This window comes from Neolamprologus brichardi, chromosome 16 (assembly GCF_056152115.1).
Source record: "Neolamprologus brichardi isolate AB-2024 chromosome 16, ASM5615211v1, whole genome shotgun sequence".
In the NCBI taxonomy this organism is placed as follows: Eukaryota; Metazoa; Chordata; class Actinopteri; order Cichliformes; family Cichlidae; genus Neolamprologus; species Neolamprologus brichardi.
Window position 1 is genome coordinate 14,976,735 of NC_142119.1, and position 23,277 is coordinate 15,000,011.

The following is a 23,277-nucleotide window of genomic DNA, read 5'->3' on the forward strand; positions in this document are numbered from 1 at the left end:
TATATTAAGCACAAATACTATATTAAGCACAAATCCTATAAAAAGCAGAAATACTATAAAAAACACAAATACTATAATTAAGCAGAAATACTATCATTTGGCAGAAATACTATGTTTCAGCACAAATACTCTGGTTTAGCACAAATATTATAACATAGCAGAAATACAATTATATAGCAGAAATGCGATATTTAGAAAGAAAAATATAATATAGTAGATATAATATGATTTAGTAGAAATACTGTAATCAGCACATATACTGTAACATGACAGAAATTCCTCCACTTAGTAGTAATACTATAACATAACACAAATGTTATGATTTGGCACAAAAACCAGGATTTGGCAAAAATACTATGATTGAGCAGAAGTACTAAGATGTAGTAAAAGTACTTTGATTTAACAGAAATACAATTATGGAGGAGTAGTACTTTAAAATGGGAGAAATATTGATACACACACACATACACAGAGCCTACAGGGAACAGTAGTTGTGCCATGGAGTGTTAACAAGAATATGAGGTCCATATTAGAAAAGCTGGTAAAATGATAAAAGTTTGCAGAATTGTAATAAATAAACAATATGAATTACTGGTCTGTGATAGTGTATCAATTTGTAGGGAGAAAAACATGTTGATCGAGGTGGAATCGAACCCACTACCTTTTGTTTGCAGACCCCTGTCATTACCAACTGCGCCACTGGGAAAGAGAACAAGTGCCTGGAAAACAGGGTCATGAGCAGTCAGAATTAGATCGCGGTGCGAGGCGAAAAACTGCGTTTTTTGGAGTTACAAAACGTCACGTAACTCAAAAACTAGGTGGACTAGAAGTATAATTATTGTACTGGGTGAATCAGCGGACTTTGGTGTACCTTGACTGCGATTTCCATTGCTCTTTGTACAACCATCGCGGAGATATGATGAGAGAAGAAACGGAACACCTCAGATATGATTGGCTGGCTGGGAAGCCGTGCAGGCCCTGATTTGTAAATTTGAATGTCTCAGTCGTCACAGAGGATTGGCTGCTTGGGGACGTGGCAGTAATATATAGAAATAGTATGATTAAGCATAAATACTACATTTAGTAGAAATACTATGTTTTAGCACGAATACTATAAAAAGCAGAAATACTATAATTTAGCAGAAATACTATATTAAGCAGAAATACTATAAAAAGCAGAAATACTATATTAAGCAGAAATACTACAATTTAGCAGAAATACTATAAAAAGCAGAAATACTATAATTGAGCAGAAATACTATATTAAGCAGAAATACTATAAAAAGCAGAAATACTATAATTTAGCAGAAATACTATAATTAAGCAGAAATACTATATTAAGCACAAATGCTATAATAAGCACAAAACCTATAAAAAGCAGAAATAGTATAATTTAGCAGAAATCCTATGTTAAGCAGACTTATTATATTATGCACAAATACTATATTAAGCACAAATCCTGTAAAAAGAAGAAATACTATAATTTAGCAGAAATACTATAAAAAGCAGAAATACTATAATTTAGCAGAAATACTATAAAAAGCAGAAATACTATAATTTAGCAGAAATACTATAAAAAGCAGAAAAACTATAATTTAGCAGAAATACTATAAAAAGCAGAAATACTATAATTTAGCAGAAATACTATATTAAGCACAAATGCTATATTAAGCACAAATCCTATAAAAAGCAGAAATACTATAAAAAGCAGAAATACTATCATTTAGAAATACTATAACACACACAGAAAGAGAGAGAAGCAAGTTTGTAGGTCAGTCAAGCAGCCTGGGAGCTGCTAAATTTGAATGCACCAATCAGAGAGGCTGTGTACTTTTTCCCGCCAAAACAGGTGCAGCCGTTTTTACACACGCAGCAGAGAGACAGGATTTTTGCAGTCTATTTCTCATAGTGAGGACTAAACTCAAACAAATGACCATAATTTCCTAACCGTAGGGGCTAGAATGGTCATTCTTACACCATTATGTTCAGCAGAGATGGGGGAATCTTCAAGTGTTGACAATTTATCATTAAATTATGAATTATTAAAGATATTTGACTTGTAATGCACCATAACTGAGTAGAGGGGAACAAAAAACTGCCTTGACTTGCCCTCAAACAACGCTTTGTAACTCTAAATCTACTTGGAGTATCGATATCATTCTTTCACCGTAAGAGACAGCAGGCTTTGGTGAACAACCATGGAAATTTCCAGGTCTCTGTGGAAATCCAAAAAAAAGATATGACGAGAGAAAAAAGTGGTTCATTTCCAGAGTTTGAAAGCTGAAGAAATCTGAGCGAAGGACGAATTTCCTACCCTCAAACAAACGTAATTCATGGCCAAATGGTAATAGATGAGACAAAAATTCTTGAATTGTGAGCGTGAGGAGTGTCTGAAGATATATCGGGACAAGCCTCATGTCTTAACGTCGCTTCGTTAAGGAGATATGACGATTCGAATATGCCTCTCATTACAGAAATCAAGCGGTGATTTTGAACAAACTCTCCATTGACTTTCTATGGAGAGTTTTCAGACTTTGTGTTGGTCTGAGGAGATTTGCCAAAATTCTATAAATCCCACAACAATGATAATGACATTTTCTGAAAGCCAGCAAAAATACCTACGTTTTGATGTATAATTTGTGGAAGTTGAGTGAAAATTGAGCAAGTAGCAAGAAGTTGTTCAGACATGAAGAAAAGACTGCGAAACCTACAGTGTCTCACTTAGAACCAACTTCATAGCAACCATAACAACCCATGTATTTTGTGAAAAATCACAAAGATGAAACTCAAAACTTAAAGAGGGATAAGATGAAAATGGTAACAGATATGAAAAAGCTGAATCATACATGAATAGCCCAATAATTTGTGAACATTTTAAAGTTTGAATGGTTGTTCTAGGTGAAACTATGAGGAAGTAGTTAAGTTTCAAAAACAAGCAAGTTTTAGCAGAATTGCGGAGGTTTCCCATTCATTTCAATGGGACAAATTAAAGGAAAAAAGCTTAATATTTTAAAAAGTATAATAGCAAAAAATACCAAAAGTCATAGCGCACATTAGCAGAAATAGCAGAATAGTTTAAAATTTGAACGGTGAAAATCGGCTGAAAATTGTGGAAGTAGTTAAGTGCCAAAAAACGGGACAAAAAGTGGCAACTAGAACTAGAAAAATTTGCATTTCCTGCGAAAATGCAGTGTGGATGCTTTAAAGCTGAAGCTGTCTGCAAAAACTAGCTGAAAAAGCTGAAAAGTTGCAGAAATTGTAAAAACTTTGCAGAAGCAAAGGAACTTTGCTAAAAAGTAATAACTTAGCAGAACTGCAATATCTTAGAGGAAACATAATGCTTGGCAGAAATACAATAGCATAGCAGAACTTGGCAGAAATATTGTAACGTACCAGAAACATGATAACTTCTCAAATATACAAGAATTTAGGAGAAATAGTATAAGATAACAGAAAGAATATATTTAGCCAAAAATATTTAAACATTATGGAAACACTATGATTTAGAAAAATAGTACAACATAGCAGAAATACTGTGATTTACCAGAGACACTGTGATGAAATATGAATATTGTAATTTTAAATTAAGACTATGTTTTAGCACAAATACTATAATTTGACAGAAATACTATCATTTGGCAGAAATACTATGTTTCAGCACAAATACTCTGGTTTAGCACTAATATTATAACATAGCAGAAATACAGTTATATAGCAGAAATGCTATATTTAGAAAGAAAAATATAATATAGTAGAAATACTATGATTTAGCAGAAATACTGTAATCAGCACATATACTGTAACATGACAGAAATTCCTCCACTTAGTAGTAATACTATAACATAACACAAATGTTATGATTTGGCACAAAAACCATGATTTGGCAAAAATACTATGATTTAGCAGAAATACTATGATTGAGCAGAAGTACTAAGATGTAGTAAAAGTACTTTGATTTAACAGAATTACAATTATGGAAGAGTAATACTTTAGGAGAAATAGTGATACACACACAAATACACAGAGCCTAAGGGGAACAGTATTTGTGCCATGGAGTGTTAACAAGAATCTGAGGTCCATATTAGAAAAGCTGGTAAAATCATAAAAGTTTGCAGAATTGTAATAAATAATCAATATGAATTACTGGTCTGTGATAGTGTATTAATTTGTAGGGAGAAAAACATGTTGACCAAGGTGGGAGTGAACCCATGACCTTTTGGTTCCAGAACCGTGTCATTACCAACTGCGCCACTGGGAAAGAGAGTGGGAGCCTTGAAAACAGGGTGATGAGCAGTCAGAATTAGATCGCGGTAAGAGGCAAAAAACACAGTTTTTTGGAGTTACAAAACGTCGTGTAACTCAAAAACTAGGTGGACTAGAAACATAATTCTTGTACTGGGAGAATCAGCGGACTTTGGTGTACTTTGACTGCGATTTTCATTGCTCTTTGTACAACCGTCGCTGAGATATGACGAGAGAAGAAACGGCAGACCTCAGATATGATTGGCTGGCTGAGAAGCCGTGCAGGCCCTGATATGTAAATTTCAGGGCTAAGTGTCTCAGTCCTCACAGGATTGGCTGCCTGGGGACCTGGCAGTAATATATAGAAATAGTATGATTAAGCATAAATACTACATTTAGTAGAAATACTATGTTTTAGCACAAATACTATAAAAAGCAGAAATACTATAATTTAGTAGAAATACTATATTAAGCAGAAATAGTACAAAAAGCAGTAATACTATAAAAAGCAGAAATACTATAATTTAGCAGAAATACTATAAAAAGCAGAAATACTACAATTTAGCAAAAATAATATATTAAGCACAAATATTAAATTAAGCACAAATACTATAAAAAGCAGAAATACTATAATTTAGTAGAAATACTATATTAAGCAGAAATAGTACAAAAAGCAGTAATACTATAAAAAGCAGAAATACTATAATTTAGCAGAAATACTATAAAAAGCAGAAATACTACAATTTATCAAAAATAATATATTAAGCACAAATATTAAATTAAGCACAAATCCTATAAAAAGCAGAATTACTATAATTTAGCACAAATACTATATTAAGCAGAAATAGTACAAAAAGCAGTAATACTATAAAAAGCAGAAATACTATAATTTAGCAGAAATATTATAAAAAGCAGAAATATTACAATTTAGCAAAAATAATATATTAAGCACAAATATTATATTAAGCACAAATCCTATAAAAAGCAGAATTACTATAATTTAGCACAAATACTATATTAAGCACAAATCCTATATTAAGAACAAATCTTATAAAAAGCAGAAATATTATAATGTAGCAGAAATACTATAATTTAGCAGAAATACTATATTAAGCAGAAATACTATAAAAAGCAGAAATACCTTAAAAAGCAGAAATACTATAATTTAGCAGAAATACTATATTAAGCAGAAATACTATATTAAGCAGAAATACTATATTAAGCACAAATCCTATAAAAAGCAGAAATACTATCATTTAGCAGAAATACTATAAAAAGCAGAAATACTATCATTTAGAAATACTATAACACACACAGAAAGAGAGAGAAGCCAGTTTTTAGGTCAGTCAAGCAGCCTGGGAGCTGCTAAATTTGAATCCACCAATCAGAGAGGCTGTGTACTTTTTTCCCGCCAAAACAGGTGCAGCCGTTTTTACACACACAGCAGAGAGACAGGATTTTTGCAGTCTATTTCTCATAGTGAGGACTAAACTCAAACAAATGACCATAATTTCCTAACCGTAGGGGCTAGAATGGTCATTCTTACACCGTTTTGTTCAGAAGAGATGGGGGAATCTTCAAGTGTTCACAATTTATCATTAAAATATGAATTATTAAAGATATTTGACTTATAATGCACCATAACTGAGTAGAGGCGAAGCAAAAACTGCCTTGACTTCCCCTCAAACAACGCTTTGTAACTCTAAATCTATTTGGAGTATCGATATCATTCTTTCACCGTAAGAGACAGCAGGCTTTGGTGAATAGTCATGGAAATTTTCAGGTCTCTGTGGAAATCCATTAAAAAGATATGACGAGAGAAAAAAATGCCTCATTTCCAGAGCTTGAAATCTGAAGAAATCTGAGCGAAGGACAGATTTCCTACCCTCAAACAAGTCTAACTCATCTCAGAACGGTAATAGGTGAGACAAAAATTCTTGAATTGTGAGCGTCAGGAGTGTCTGAAGATATATCGGGACAAGCCTCATGTCTTAACGTCGCTTCATTAAGGAGATATGACGATTCGAATATGCCTCTCATTACAGAAATCAAGCGGTGATTTTGAACAAACTCTCCATTGACTTTCTATGGAGAGTTTTCCGACTTTGTGTTGGTCTGAGGAGATTTGCCAAAATTCTATAAATTCCACAACAATGATAGTGACATTTTCTGAAAGCCAGCAAAAATACCTACGTTTTGATGTATAATTTGTGGAAGTTGAGTGAAAATTGAGCAAGTAGCAAGAAGTTGTTCGGACATGAAGAGAAAATTGCCAAAGGTACTGTGGCTCACTTAGAACCAACTGCATAGCAACCATAACAACCCATGTATTTTGTGAAAAATCACAAAGATGAAACTCAAAACTTGAAGAGGGATAAGATGAAAATGGTAACAGATATGAAAAAGCTGAATCATACATGAATAGCGCAATAATTTGTGAACATTCTAAAGTTTGAATGGTTGTTCTAGGTGAAAGTATGAGGAAGTAGTTAAGTTTCAAAAACAAGCAAGTTTTAGCAGAATTTTGGAAGTTTTCCATTCATTTCAATGGGACAAATTAAAGGAAAAAAGCTTAATATTTAAAAAAGTATAATAGCAAAAAATAGCAAAAGTCATAGCGATCATTAGCAGAAATAGCAGAATAGTTTAAAATTTGAATGGTGAAAATCGGCTGAAAATTGTGGAAGTAGTTAAGTGCCAAAAAACGGGGAAAAAAGTGGCAACTAGAATAATAATAATAACTAGAAAAATTTGCATTTCCTGCGAAAATGCAGTGTGGATGCTGTATAGCTGAAGCTGTCTGCTGAAAATAGTTGAAAATAGCTGAAGAAGCTGAAGTCAGTGTTTAAAAAGTTGTTGAAATTTTAATAACTTTGCAGGACAACATCAAGTTAACAAAAATGTAATAACTTAGCAGAAATGCAATAACTAATAAACATAACAATTCAGCAGAAATGTTGTAGTTTACCAGAAGCCACAACTTAGCAGAAATGTAATAATTTAGAATAACATAACTTAACATAACATAACATAACATAACAAACAAAAGTAGTGTAACCTAGCAGAAATAATATAATTTAGTAGAAAATTAAAAACTTAGCAGAAATGTAATAATTTAGAATAACATAACATAACAAACAAAAGTAGTGTAACCTAGCAGAAATAATATAATTTAGTAGAAAATTAAAAACTTTGCAGAAATATTACAACTTATCAGAACTGCTATAATTTTGCAGAAATGTAATAATTAGGCAAAACTGTCAACAGATAACAACTGAAAAGGCTGAAGTAACCTCAAAGTTACTTGTTTAACTGTGAAAAATTACCAGAAACATTAGAAAAGGAAGAAAATCACCCAGCAGATAAACTGATGTGGAACAAAACCAAGGTAAAATTGCAGAGTTTACACAGCTGGTGAAATCTAAAAATGGCAAAAAAAAAACAAAACAAAAACAAAACCCACACAAACAACATTTAGGTAATACAAGATGCTGCGGTCAGAGATAAAAACACCCAAAAATAATGTTATTGAAATGCCAAAGAGTGGCAGAAAGTTTAGAAAGTAGAAAACCAGTAGTAGAAAAGTGGAACGTTCAAGTATTTTTAGAAACATATGATACAAAATATTTACTCAGTTGTTTCCAATGATTACAATAATGGCATACAGAAATAAAAATCCCATTTGGGACAAAACAGAATAATATTAATAGAAAATGCAAATCAAATGAATCTAACACCTATACAAACAATTGAAGCATCTGTTGGAATAGTGAACATATCCTTGTTTGCCATGTTTATGTTTATGGCCCTAAGATGCGCAGACACATGATAGGCTATTAACTGCAAAAATATACACATATATAAACAGCAAGTGAAGGACAAAAATACATCCTCTGATTTGCTGGAGTTTTGTGTAAATACCATTTGGCAAGGATAAACAACATGTTCCAATGCCACATTAAAATTTTCATCAGTTTCATTTTTTCAATTAGTTTACAGTTTCCTGATTTGATGATAAATCTGTACCGAAATGAAGTCCACATTGTGATATATTTGAGGTGTGGAGAGTCACATAGCTGAACAATCGATGTGCATATTTAAAGAAACAGGAATCAAATAAAGAACATTGTTGTGGAATAAATTACACTGAAAAATAATCACTGCTTTGCGTTAGAGAGTGACTTATGATGAGGTATTAATTGGGTTAACTTTACCTCTAACAGCTTTTCACATAGTGCTGTGACCAGGGTGAAATCCATCATAAAGTAACTGTAAACAGTAGAACCATTAGCATGAATGTTATGGTTCTACCCTGATCAAAACTCAAGTCAGCTGTGTGACCTGATATAAAATGATAAAGAGGAACACATATAAATGACCTTTATGAACTTTTCAAAATGACTTTATATGCCTGACCCATTATCTATATATATTAGAGCAGATGTGGAAAACCACTGTTAGACCTACTCTATACTAATGTAGTTACTGACACCCCATACTAAGGCAGGATTCATACAAACACACATTATTTATTCTCTTAAACACTTTCTTTTTTCACATTTTGAGATTGTGTAATCTCTATAAAGAATACGTGTAATGGTTCAATAGATATAGTTATTTAAATGTCCATAATAATCACATGATCATTTTTGTACATTCTACAATTCAAGATTTAGAGCTGTGTGTTTGTATGAATTCAGCTTGCTATACTTATAGACTTAGATATATTAATCCACTATTTACCCAAACAAGTTACATTGTTTGGGTAAATAGATTGGGTTTGTCCTACAAAATAATTATTCAACAATAAAAAAAAAACACAAAAAACATCTGCACATTAATCGAGAGTTCAGTTTCATATGTCTGATATTGTTTGTTAAATCTGGTGACACAAACACAGTCAAAAATTCATTGCTAGCGTGACATGTGGTCCTTTTTGCCTTTGACCAATGATATGCTGGTTACTTGGACCAGTTTAGTATTTGCTGTCACAGATGAATGTTAACCATAAATCCAAAAGACAAAACTGAAAAAAAATGTTAATTGCAAACATGTTTTTGCTTAGTAAAAGGATTGAAATTACATGGAAACTGTCACCTTAAAGCCTCATTGTAAATATCATCACAAACAGATGTTTTCCACACAGTTAACAAAGCTCCACCACATCCGATCACTGCATATAAATCTAAAAGAAAACAAATGTTTTTTTTAAAACAATAAAATTAACAAAAGGGAAGACTTTTGATTTAATAACTAAGCTTAAAATAAGTGTTACCTTTGAATATTTGTGGGAAAAATCTGATGCTACCCCAAGAATACAAAGCCACACTGGAAACGATGACAGGCTTGCAGCCCTCTGTCTTTCTGGAGTGAGTTGCCTGATTAGTAGCAGTGAGTTGACAGAAGTCGGTGTCTGTAAGAGTGGCCAAACACTGATACTCTGTCCACTTGCGTAGAGTCTAAGAAGCTGGAATGCAGGCACACTGTACGAGCTTGTTCTAAATAATACAGAAAAAGGAACATTTTATTTGTGTTAAGGCCTAAAAACTACAAATAAGTTATACAATGAACAATGTTGAAATACCTTATAGGTGCTGCAGGCCACCAGAATCCAGAGCAATCTCACACTCACATGATGGTGAGGAAAGACATGAGCTCTGCAATGAGGTTTGAATGTCTCAGTTGGGACACTGAAGAACTCAGAAGACAGCAGTACCTGCACAGAGAGACAGAGTAGGAAAAGCATAGATTTGTAATCCATAATGTGAATTAAAACTCAAAAAGTTTCAACAAGTATAATCATTTGAGTGTGGAATTATTTATGCAATAAACAGGATTTAAATTAATTAATTGAATTAAAAACACTGACATTTTTTATCAAAGATAAAGAATCATACCTCTCTCTGCTCTGAGGATCACTGAGCATCTCTGACAGGAAATACAGTTTCCTCAGTATGAGTCATCATTGATGGTCTCAGAGGTGTGTAGTGTGGCAGCATGATGATGGTCTCCAGATCAGGCAGGAGGTCAGGTGATGGGTGTGTCATCTTCTCCATTGAAGACACACTGGTATGGCAGTTCATAAAACAGCAGTCTCTGTGTGGCATGTAGTTATCTGTGCAGTCCAGCACTGATGGATCAGGTTTGGCTCAGCAGTTCATGAAGATGGTGTTAAGATGTTGTTGTTTCAGCTGAGGATGGTGAAGTTTGAAGGTTTTCCCACAAAGGAAACAGGACTGTGTGTGCCCTGTCTGAAAAAAATACATCTACAAAACATAAAGTGCTTTTAACACCACCCACCCACCCTCCCCACCCACCCATCTCAGCCCCCAAGTGTCTATGTAATGCTGGTATGGGGTGTCAGTTACTAAATCTAATTAGTGCGTCAGAAAGCGGGGGCTACACCTAAAGCCCCCGCTTTCTGATGTCTTTGTTTATTAGCAGCTTTTTCCAGCTGCTCAGAGAATTCTGACTTGGCCTTTATCCACCCAAACCCAAACCCACCCGGATAAAGGCCAAGTCAGAAAATGGATGCAGAAACTTTCAATGTACTTCTAAATCAGTTTTTATACATATTCTGTAAGCTGTACTAATGTTTTTTCTCTACATAATGTATCATCATAGACATCTCTGGTAGCCTAAAGATAGTTTAAAACCTTTACATTTTTTTACCTGTAAAACATGATAAGCAAAACCTCATTCATCCCAAAAACATTTGATTCTACAAAATCTACTATAATCAAGAAAATATAATTGTCTGTATTTATTCATGTGACCCATAATAAATACCTGCATTTATCTGGGATTTATTTATTTACTATTTCATATTTGAAAGCCCTTGGAGGGGAAGATCTCATTTGTTGAGATACAAACGTCAAAGTAAAAACAGTATCAAAAAAGGAGATGACAATTAACATCCATGAAAAAATGCATTAGTAGATTTAGTCATTTAAAACATGAGAATAAAAAATAAATTATGTCCGTTTAATACTTTTTGCAGCATATTTCAGATCTGAGGTGCATGATAACAGAAAGCAGATCTCCCGGCTCTGCATGAAGTACAGCCATGATTTGGTGAAATGATTAATAACATTGCAATAAGAAAGGGTCTTCTTACGGACAGAGTAGGGAAGACAATATGAAGAAATGTGATATTTCAATGAAAAATCTTTTTCATGCTCTACAATCAGTAAACTCTGTAACAAACATGATCTGTAATTGTTTCAAAACTCACCACACGACTTCATGATTGGCTTGAGGACAGGACACAAAACACAGGGTTGTGGTAGCTGTAATATGTTCTCAGAACACCTGAATGGAGGCTTTTCTGTGGCTCAGAAAGAAAAATCAGGTCAAGCAGGGTGTTCTTGTCTGTAGTGGCAGAAGTGATCAGCTGTGAATACCCTCTAGATTGAAACTGCTCCAGAATCTGTTTCCTTCCACTCTGTAACTGGTTTTCATTAAAATCTCCACACACAATTATTGGGTGACAGTCCATTATTTCAAGTGAATCTAAAAGACTTACCAGGTTTTGCATGAACGGTGTCAAACTGTAGTCAGGGGGTCTGTACACAACCGCAATGAGCGCAGGGAATGGAGCCTGAACCTTCAACACTAAAAACTCAAGATCAGTGACATTATGCAGATACTGTTTTACCTGAACCTGAAAATGATTCCTCAAATACACAACAACTCCACCACCACTTCTGCTGGCCATGTGAGGAAAGTTTGTGTAGGACACATGTCTGTTGCGTTTGAACATGGTGTAGCCGTCCAAATGAAGACTATCTGCAACAAAGGAGCCTTGGAGGTGAGACTCAGTGAGACACAAAACATCTGCTAAACACATTTCATGATGACTCTTCATGTCACTGATGTGAGATGGCAAACCCTCCGTATTGTGATGGATCAGTGTAAGAGTGTCAGATCTGCTGGCTGTTTCTCTGACCTGAAGAAGAGGCATCATTTCCTCAACGCTGGCTTGTCTCATGGTTTGGAGCGCTGCAGTTACCTCGGGATTGGCGTAAATCTTTTTCTCATCCAAGTCCTGTAAATAGAGTCCACTGAGAGACGTCACCCTGCTGAGAGCAACATAAGCCATACCTGGTTCAAAAATGTTCTTCATTGAAACTACAGCTGTCTGTGTTGTAAGACCCTGGGTTTTGTGAATTGTGCAGGCGAATGCTAGCTTTACAGGAAACTGTCTGCGTACCGCTCCTTTAAACTTCAGACTCTCCTCTGCTCTCTCAATGTAAACCAGATTATCAGACGCTGCATTAGCACTGCGGTTGCTTCTTACAGACTGCCGGTTGTCCATTCTCAGGCCCAGTTTAATTATGTGTCCATCATTTTCAGATCTCACCACCTTTACCAGTATACCAAAAGCACCGTTGACCAAACCGTTTAGTGTGTCCAAGTTTCTGGTCAGCATCACTCGAGCTCCTTCAGCAACGTTCAGAGTGTCGGGTAAATCATTTCGCCCACCTGTAAATGGTTTGTCTCTTCGTGCCATTCTGCCTGTACGTTTATCCTTCTGGAAATCGTCTGCAGTGATGATTATGATGTTTGAATGAAGCTTCTTCAGGGTATCTGTGTTATGGGATTCCACATTCTTGTTGGTGGCATAAATGTGTAAGACCTCAGTTGGACATTCTTCTGGTGTAGTCACAGCCTGTGACAACAAATCTCTGTCGCACTGAGAAAGCTCATCTGTCTTTTCTTTGACTCTAATCCTGTTCAACATCTCTGCAAAGGCCACATCATCTTTCTGACGCATGATCTCGGTTAGAGTGATCATCTGAAAATGTTCCTGCCATAGGTCAATCTGTTCTGGATCATAAACACACAGAGGTTTAGACTGTCGCACTGGTGGCAGCTGGTAAAAATCTCCAACAGCTAAAACTGACATTCCACCAAAAGGTCTCTGAGTGCCTTTGATTTGTTTCAGTCTTGCATCCACATAGGCAAAAAGGGGTTTTGAAACCATCGAAATCTCATCAATAACAATAATTTCTGCATTCATCAACTCAGATCTGACTTCATCCAGTTGGTTACCAAGTCCTTGAATGGGTGGTTTCAGACTCCTGGGTAGTTTCAGTAGAGAATGTAATGTAGAGCCATTGATAGAAAAAGCTGCTGTCCCGGTAAATGAAGTCAGTAAAACAGTTTGATTTGATATGTCAGCTTCTTCTGCATTAGCAGGCAGTCTGCTCAGGATCTTTGATGCTTCAGAGTGAATACACTTAATCAGATGTGACTTTCCAGTTCCTGCACCACCGTTGATATAGAAGAAAAATGGATCTGGGTTCAAACCACAAACTCGCTGAATACACCAGTCTCTTATAGCATAGAACACGCAGGCCTGCTTCTGGTTCAGATTCTGATACATTACACGTACCACAGCTGGATCTACTGCAGGTTGTTCTCTGATGGCTCTGATCTCTGTTACAGCATCAGACTGACGACTGTAGTCAGGGACATTCTCCTGTTCGTTCTCATCATCAGAATGTCTCTCAGGAAGATTCTCATCACATTGCAGCCTCACAACTTCAGATTCAGGAGCCAGATTACACCATTCATCGATCACAACATCCCTATTTTGTTCAAATTCTTCCAGTGCACTCTCAATATCCTCAGAGTTCTTCTCATACTTGTCTTTATTTCTTTTTACAATCCGTTTAACAGACTCACTGTGGTCTGAACATGGAAGTCGTACACAACCTGAGTTGTAGAAGGACTGATAGGTTTGGAACCCTTGTGGTTTCAGTTCCTGCTCTGATCTGTGTGGAAGGTAAAGTCTCAGCAATCGTCCATAAAATTGCTCAGGATCCTTTTCCTCTGAACAGTGGTAATATCTGATTATAGCTGGTTTATCATTCTTTCGCCTTTGTACAAATCCAAGCTGGTTTAGAAGAGGAAGCACATCTTTTCCTTCATTTGGACCACTCACCAACCGGCAAAGGGCAGCAAAATCAGCCAGTGACATTTCCTCATATTCTGGTGTCTCAGGTCTGCATTTGTATTTATCACTCAAACTTGTCATCCAAATATTACAACTGTCGTGTGTTGTGCTTTCCAGGTAGCTCATGGGGCGACTCATTTTTACCGGGTTATCATCTGTTGGTACAAATACAACACTGCGGGAACATTTTTTCATTTTTAGGCCACAGACTCGAGTCACACACTCCTGTGCACTGATCTCTCTCTTTTTTGAGTAAGCCTGCATCACAGCTCTCATTTCATCACATTCATTGACCGTGTTCTTTGCAGAGTTATCAATAACTGTCTTCAGGTATTCAGAGAGGCCAGATTCTTTCTTCGTTATATATTTACAGAGGTATTCTATACAGGAATAGGCATTCAAAATTAATGAGACATCTAAATTGGCATTCCAGGCTTCAAGCAGGTGTGGGTTGTAATTGTTGATCCAACAGTCCTTTGGGTCACGTTTCAGAATAAGAGCTGTTTTTTTGTTTATGTTCTGGAGGCATTGTTCATACTCATTCATTGTCAAGTTGCATCGTGACAGAATCTGCTCTATGGTGAGGGAAGCAGCTTCAGGTTCCTTCAGCAGGTTCATCAAAGGTCTGAGTTTGGCTTTTGCAGCTTCAGTGTCTGAATCCTCATCCTGTCTCACAATCATTGTTCTTGTGGCTGGTGGTTTTGGAAACCCAAATCTACAACCAGAGTTCACACTCTTAAAGCATGTTTTTGTGTGGCTTTTGCTGTGCTTTTGTAGTTCAGTGACTTTTTTGTGCAGTTCAGGTTGTTTTTCTGGATCAGGGAGTTGAGCCGAGATGTATCTGTCCACAAAGTCACAGACCGTTTGGTCATCGTCCACATCTACTTCTACCTTTTCTCGAATCCACAGCAACATGTGTATATGCGGACTACCTCTGTGCTGGAACTCAACTCTGTAAAAGTAATCAATGATTTCACCAAGGGGCTGTGCAGGAGAAAAAAGCAAATCTCTGAACAAAGCCTCAACACGCTTATCAAACATTCGCATGGTGGTTACTGGATTTGATCTTAGGATTTCACACTTTTCTGACCAGTCCAGGGCTTCAAAATCAACCTCTTCACCTTGCTGTCTCTTTATTGCTTGAATCACTTCAGGCCATCTCATCTCAGCAGCAGAGAAAGTGACAAAGAACTGAGGTGTTCCTATTTGACGAACCATACTGAATAGATCTTTGGTAGTTTTCTGCCAGTAAGCTGGAGTTCCTCTGAGTGGCTGCATAAATCTGATTGCATCTTTATTTCTTACCAGCTTCTCTACTTCTGTCTTACTTTGTAACATTCCTGATGTGATTTTGCGTCCATCTTTGGTCATAGTTTTACCTTTCCTTAGCTGTATTGTCATGCTGGAATTAGCCAAGTGTATTTCAGTGACAAACTGTGAGAAAAACAGGTAATTTGTGTCTTTAGCAAATCTTGCGTCAATGTTGAAAAGCCTTGACTTGAAGTAAGCACTTGGTGTGAGTTTAAGAAGTCTCTTTTCGTCCAGTGTATTCTGACCGGTAGGAAACTGCACAGGAAATGCCATGGCTTCCAAATGAGGAGTTCTGAAGAAGCTAACAGGATTGTTTCTTTCTGCAGGAGCCACACAATATGTGTTATCAGTGAAACAGAGAATCTCTTCTGAAATGTCAACAGGCTGCAGACAACTTTCTAGAGCAAAACCTCCATTGTTCAAATCACTTTCTGGTTCATCTGGATTTTGTTCCTCTGGTTGTTCATCACAGGATTGCATATTAATATCTTGTTCACTTTCAGACTCACTTTCGCACAAAAGGGCATCTTTTTCATAGTTGTCAATTTCCATTAAATCTGCTTCATCATAATCATCGCTTCCCATGCTGGCTTCATCACTGCTGTCATCATCAGGTAACGTTGGATCACAAAGCAATGCATCATCTCTGATAACAACATCTGTGTACTGTGGGTGAATCTGTTTGAGTTTACGCAGGGCTTCAATGAGTTTAGACCAGGTGACAGTCTGGAACAGCTGATGGCCTTTGTAGCACAGTCGTCTTTTCAGCTTGATCCTCATTATCTGTGATTGGCTTCTGAGCCTCGGTAAACAGTCAACTGTTTGTTGGACTTCAGATGGTACACACACCACATTACCACGTATGAGTCTTTGTCTGCCCTTTGGAAGTGGAATAATCTTAGCAAAAGGTATGCATTTGGCAATCAGATGTCTCTCCAGAATGTTGAGATCACGAAGTTCAGCTGGAATATCCTGCAGTTCTAAACCATTGACAGCGGCAAGTCTTGGCATGCGTCCACTTTTGAGGGAACTGTGACACGTGTGACAGATATACTCCTTTTTTCTCTCAACAGGAAAGCTGCAGTGATCATTACATGCTTCATCACACATATGAACAAATTTACCAGTTAGACACTGCTGAGCTACAATTTGATATTTTGAGTAATTTTCTCTTTTGCAGATTTTCACCTGATTAGGAAAAGAAGCTTTTAGACAAACAGTACAAACATAAGAGGGTGCTGACTTAATGTTGGATCTGAAACGAGATATGGCCTCATTCATTAAACTGTTCTCTGGATGACACTGTAAACTTTCAGCTGGTCGATGCATCTGACGATATTTTCTTTTTATTTTCATTGCACATCTGATATTATGCATCTGTCTAAAAGAAAAACTGTTCCAATATTTTACTCTCATTCGTTCTCTCATATTGTCCTTGTGTTGCTGCTGAAATTGTCTCTCTTCTCCATAACGTTTAGTGATGTAACATTTTTTTTTCTGTCTAAATTCTACACTTTCTTTATATAGGTTAGAAACATATGACCTCATGTAAGCTTTATGTTTCTCTCTGAATTCAGCACAAGTTCTGTATGTTCTTGTTATTCGTTCCTTCTGCTTTTCTCGGAACACGGGAGATTCTCTGTATGTTCTTGTTATTCGTTCCTTCTGCTTTTCTCGGAACACGGGAGATTCTCTGTATGTTCTTGTTATTCGTTCCTTCTGCTTTTCTCGGAACACGGGAGATTCTCTGTATGTTCTTGTTATTCGTTCCTTCTGCTTTTCTCGGAACACGGGAGATTCTCTGTATGTTCTTGTTATTCGTTCCTTCTGCTTTTTACGGAACACGGGAGATTCTCTGTATGTTCTTGTTATTCGTTCCTTCTGCTTTTTTCGGAACACGGGAGATTCTCTGTATGTTCTTGTTATTCGTTCCTTCTGCTTTTCTCTGAATAAAGAATCTTCTTTATACATCCTTATGACACGTTCTCTTTTTCTCTCTCTAATTTTAGCACTATCTCTATAGATTTTTCTAAAATGTTCTCTCTGTTTCTCTCTGTATGTAGCATTGAGTTTATACAGATTATTTTTGTACACACTCTTTTTCTTACTGTGATCAGAATCATGAGACTTTCTACTAGAATCTTTTTTCTTTGCCTTAAAGCTTTCATCAAAAGTGTACATCTGTCTTTCTTTCTTTTTCTCATTTTCCTTTCTCTGTGGTAGTTTTTCTTGGACCAATAGTCGTCTCCTAATCTTTCTCCTTTGCTGTTTATTATGCTTCAACAGTTTATGTGAGAGTTCCTCTGTTGTCTTAGTTAAACAGGAGGCAGTGTTTAAATCATTCTGAGGAACAGAATCTTTTGTTACCGGAGTGTCTCTTACAGAAGATGCAGAGGTTTCTATTTCTAAATAATCAGAAGGACGATTGTTCAGCTCAGCAGCTGGCTCATTTGAATAATCCACTCTTTCAAATTCAGGTTCATTTAAGGCTGGTGCTGGAACAGTTGAAGCTGTTTGTCTGTTTTCATCAGCATTTCTTTGGTCAGCAACGTTTTCACTGTGGAACTCAACAGGCTGTAGCTCATAAGTGCAGGTTGGTGCGATGCTAAACATTCGGTACAAATGTTTGATCCTGTCAATCATGTCGTTAAGATGTGTGAATTTTAATAGAACTGCAGTTCCACCACTTACACCCAGCGACATGGGCATTCCTGTAGACTTACGTGGGTGAGGGTCAAAGTATGCGTATTCACCTGAAGTCAGCCTGCAAACTGCCATGACTGTTCCTCCCATGACTAGCAAAGCGTAGCGAAACTCTGAAGCCAAACACTGTAGTCCCTGTTCAAGGCTCGGAAGATGATCTGTACCGTCAAATGTGCCATAACGAGCAAACTGAGACATATCCACTTGATACTCGTGTCTGCGGCTGGTGACCACTGTGGGAAGCTCATCACAGGCTAGAAACACGCTGTTCACAAACCTCTTTCTGGCATCTGAATACACGGCATGGCCTTTGTCCAACACACGGTTAAGATCTGCTCTGGTAATGAATTCATCCTCGTGTAAGAATGACAGGAAAACCAAACTGTTAGCCATGCATTGCTGATTCCTGTACTTTCCATACTTAGCAGCGGCCTGGCTTCGAGATGCACAGATGTTACTCACTCGTGGACGACTTTCACTGTTTGTAACCTGTACATGAGACGGTCCTGGAGCTTCTCCATCATGCTGCATTTGCACAGTTACCTGGGATTCAGTCTGGATTACCTGCTGTACTTTAGCATTTGGCACAGATGAGCAAACACCTCTCTTTACCACATCTGCATAAGACACTGCGGCTGTCTGAACGCTGAGCTGCACTTCTGGACTGGGAATACTTGTAACAGACACCTTTACCTGCTCACCGGTCTGAGAAACATTTACCTGTTCCTTCTCCTTTTGCCATCTAAGCTTCTGGGACTGTGACCTTTGACCTTTCCTTGGCATTTTGTGCAAGTACAAACTGGCCCTTATATGTATTTATACACAAATGTAAACAAAACTCAACCTGTAAACACTGAAAAACAAATGACTCCTCAAGTTTCTATCAAATGGAGAAATGTAAAACTATACAAATGGTAAAGTGTTGTTATAACTATGTAATTGATGTAAAAGGCTGACTTAAATACAAACTCAATATAAAGGTTATTGAAAGTTCTTTAAAAACAGTTTTATTGTAGCTTTTTCAAAAACTGTATATTATTACTTCTATTTTGTTTAACCAGACTGGTTAATGAATAGGTCTATACTTCTGTAAAGTAATATGCAGAATAAATCTCAACAATCAACAGGCTATAATAAAACTCTTAGCCTTTAAGTAGAATTTGTGTAAATCTTTCAGATATCTAAAATTTAAAGCAAATATAAGGAACTGTGATGGTGTGGTGATCAGATGACAGGCGATGACGATTCTTCAGCTGGATGTTCTGCAGCAGTCAGGAAACAGGAAGTCTGGGTTCTCAGGGCAGCCTCTAGATGACAATTGTAACTGAATACTTACACTGAGTGACAAAAAAAGGGTTTGTCCTTAAATAATAATAGTTTAAACTTGTAGTCAAATGTTATAGTCAATGAAACAGACTTGAAAAATGTATCTGAATCTAATTTAATATTTATGTAAATACAGCAGTCTGTATGTATAAATTACAAAATAACCAGATTGTCTTATTACAAATAAACCTTTAAGAAGAGGTGTATATTTTATATAATTTATCAAAGTAATTGCACCTCTAAGCCAAACAGCCAATCAATGTTTATTCCAAAGTGTAATGCAAAATTAAAATGTGTAAGTAGTTTCTACTGTGAGTTCTACTGTACTGTAATTCTACTACTGTAATTTTAACTTTGTACTTGTGATTTCCAGCAAAATGACTGGATGTGAGAGAGTTTAACGACAGGAAAGATGGAGCAGTGAGAGCGGAGATCTCTCAGAATTCTGAATACAGATTGACGAAGTTCTGGTAACTTCAATTCCAAAAACTTAGATTCTGGTAAAACTTGATTTCAAGTCACAGGATTGCGTTTCAACTCAGGTTCAAGCTTGTCAAATTAGATAGAGTTCATGGCGGAGAATGATAGAAGATAGAATGGCTTGTCAAAAAAGATGGAGCAGGGAGAGGGAGAGTGATAGGACAGACTGAATTGCTTGTTAATGATAGAGGGAGAGGGTTTTCTGCAGCAGGTCACCTGTAAGACAGAAAGAAAGTGGAATTAGACACACTTCCAATAAACCTGGCTTTACCGTATTTTTCAGACTATAAGGCACATTTAAAAGCCTTTAATTTTCTCAAAAATAGACAGTGCACCTTATGTATGGTTGTGCTTACTGATTTCAAACCAATTCTATGTGGTACACGGCACTCAAAAATCTGTCAAATGTTTTAGTATGACTTTGGTAAGCTACAAAGCCGCACCACTTGATGTATTGTCGGAGTATGGCTACCATAGTCAGCACCCTCGTAGAGTAATTCGTACTGTGCTTCAACATAATATGGTGTGTGTGTATAAGGGCCTGGCACCTGTTGAGAGCCATGCTTATGAAGCAGATTTCAAACTGATCAATCCACATTCATCAATCCACAAATCCTGAAAAGTGAGTGTATTGTTCTGTATTTTATGTCTTGCAACTGAACAATTTTCAGAGTTATTGTAAATGAGTTGAATAAAGTTTGACTTATCTGTTTTGTTTGGCTTAATGTGCCTTAGAATTTAGTGCGCCTTACAGTCCGAAAAATACAGAACATTAATTCATTCATTACACACTGAAGAGTTGTACAGTACATTATTAGATTCAACTGAATGAAAATGTTTAACATATGGCGGTGGAACATTTCTAAGGACATTTTTGCATTCTATTAACACAATAAAAACAAACAGAGTCTGTAAACCAAGATGTGGTGCTACAGTAACTTACTATAAACATTATATGGTCAAGCTAAACCCACAGAATGAAGTTAGAGCAGACAGTTTCAGACCACCTGCTTTAAACACTTCACATGCACTCAACTCACATGTTCCTAAATGCCCAAAGGTCTCAAATTCCCATTTCTGTGTGTACTTACCAGGTACAACAGTATATCATAATGTCTGGGGAGCCGTTAACATAAAAGTAAAAAATAATTTACTCAGTATGACTTTTGGCAAAATGAAAAATTTGGAGACAGATGACTCCTACACAGCAGTTTCTACATTTTTCAGTCAAATATGGGGCATGTTTAATACTCACTCCGCTAAATCTACAATAAACTTAGCATGGCCGATATTAGGGCCTAATTAAAAATGCAGTATGATGATAAGAGAGATCTGTAAGTCTGGAAATGTTTACATAGGCTTTTCTAGGATTTGATGATTGCCAAGAGCTGTGCTGACTCACTGCACTAAACTGAATCTCCTATAATGAGAAACATTTCCCAGCACTGCACCTCAGACAAACCTTTACTTACCAGACTTGAGACGATCAGATCAGCAGTCTAGAGAAAGGAAACAATTCATCAGATCACTGTTTGATGATTCAGACTGTTGAGCCTCTTCACACACAATCCAACTTACTGTGACACAAATTAACTAGTAAAATCCTCAATTTATTTAAGGCTTTATGAGCTGAATTTAATTGCAGAGTCTCAGATGGCATGTTTAATAACATGTTAACATGTTAATAAAAACATTCATACTACAGAATTGCAAAGAGTAGGCACCAATATTTGTTGGCACAAATGCAGGATATACCAAATATTTTCGTACACAGAAGCATAGTGGCTCCAACATTTTCTATCACAAGTCAGTTCTAATAATATGTGAAGAATGACAACTTTTAATCTCATTTTAGATTAAAAATGTTGAATACAAATTAATTATTTAAATCAGAAGCAACAGAAAACCACAACAACAACAACAGTGGCACACCATTTTTCTAATGAAAATTTCTTAAAATATTACGCTAAAAAGTCATTCCATTGTATTTGTTGCTAGCAATATTTATGTTTTGCAGTATATCCCTTTTTGGCAACATTTATATTTAATTTTAAAACATTGGCTTTAATATACCTACTCACAACTGTACTTCTCTTACATTTTATTGTTGCTTAAGCGTTTAAGCTATCACTTACAGTCACTCAGGCAAAATACTTCTAGTGTTTCGACTTCATGCTAATTCATAAGTGGAATGAAAGATATAATAATAAAAATCGATAGCTGTGGTGCTCTTAAGTGTTTAAGGTACCACCTATACTTACCTAAAGCACTTTTATAGTTTTGTTTGATACTTAAATCCACAAACATAAGGAGAAATCAAACAACTGCATAAAGATATCTCTGACATTTAACTATGTTTGGACTTGATAAGCCATCAAAAATTAAAATCAGACATTAATGGGCTATTAAACTTCATTGACATTTTCAGGGGCAGTCAGTGGTCCTGTGTGGGGGCTTTGCTGCTACAGATTCTAAATCCTGACTATTTGTTTTTGCCCATGAGTGAATGGCAAGAAGACACAAGTAAATTACTAAACATTACCATTACTGTCTACTTACCAGCAAAGGCAAAACCAAAGATCTGTTCACTCTGTGTAACAAAAGACAAAGAACAAAAATACAGGCTCAGACAACTCCAATCAGCATTAGAGTTAATATTGCATCACTCTCTGTAGTCAAAAAGATTCCAGAAACTTCTTTGTTTACCACAGCTGGAATACAAACAACAACTCTCCTCTGTTTTTCTTTAAAGATTATCATCTTCATAAAGGTAATATGTAGTTTTATTCATTTGCAATAAGCCACACAAGTTTCTGATTCATGTAATGCTCCAAAATTTAGGTTCGATTACTTAAGAGAGTAGACCAATGATTTGCAACACCTAGCACTGCACACTTTATCAAATGGTGATGTCACAATTTAAAAGTAGGCAACAATCACAAATGATAGCTTGTATGGAATGTTTGTAGGTTTTAACATTTGAGGTGGCCTGAATTCAAATTCTATTAACACAATAAAAACAAACAGAGTCCATAAACTTACACCAAGATGTGCTGCTACAATAACCTACTGTAAATATCATATGGTCCAACAAAACCAACACACTGAGGTTAGAGCAGACACTTTCAGGCCACCTACTTAAAATTTATGCCACATCACAGGTTCCCAAAGTTCTCAAATCACTGTTTCTGTGTGTATTTACCTGGGACAACAGTACATCATAAAAGTAAACAATACTTTATTCAGTATGACTT

The 23,277-nt window shown here is 36.2% G+C and overlaps 1 protein-coding gene across 2 annotated transcripts; it reads right to left on the reverse strand.

Annotated features, from left to right (window-relative positions):
- Nucleotides 1-7,086: 7,086 nt before the first annotated feature.
- LOC148098210 (uncharacterized) lies at nt 7,087-22,621 on the reverse strand. 2 transcript variants are annotated; one of them, XR_015716618.1, is made up of 7 exons: nt 22,583-22,614; nt 21,496-21,522; nt 11,477-20,239; nt 10,140-10,493; nt 9,827-9,958; nt 9,518-9,740; nt 7,087-9,427 (listed from the first exon to the last, which is right to left on the reverse strand). XR_015716618.1 is itself a non-coding variant. In XM_087830222.1 (2 exons), the coding sequence occupies exon 2, from the start codon at nt 18,998-19,000 to the stop codon at nt 11,486-11,488; it is 7,515 nt and encodes a 2,504-aa protein (XP_087686348.1). In that variant the 5' UTR covers nt 19,001-20,239; nt 21,496-22,621; the 3' UTR covers nt 10,762-11,485. The 2 variants fall into 2 exon arrangements, 1 of the variants encoding a protein (XP_087686348.1); XM_087830222.1 differs by lacking the exons at nt 7,087-9,427; nt 9,518-9,740; nt 9,827-9,958; nt 10,140-10,493 and having other exon boundaries at nt 10,762-20,239; nt 21,496-22,621.
- Nucleotides 22,622-23,277: the final 656 nt, after the last annotated feature.

Bases quoted from the DNA above. Each gene is read 5' to 3' on its own strand.
- LOC148098210 (XM_087830222.1), bottom strand. From the start codon at position 19,000: ATGCCAAGGAAAGGTCAAAGGTCACAGTCCCAGAAGCTTAGATGGCAA.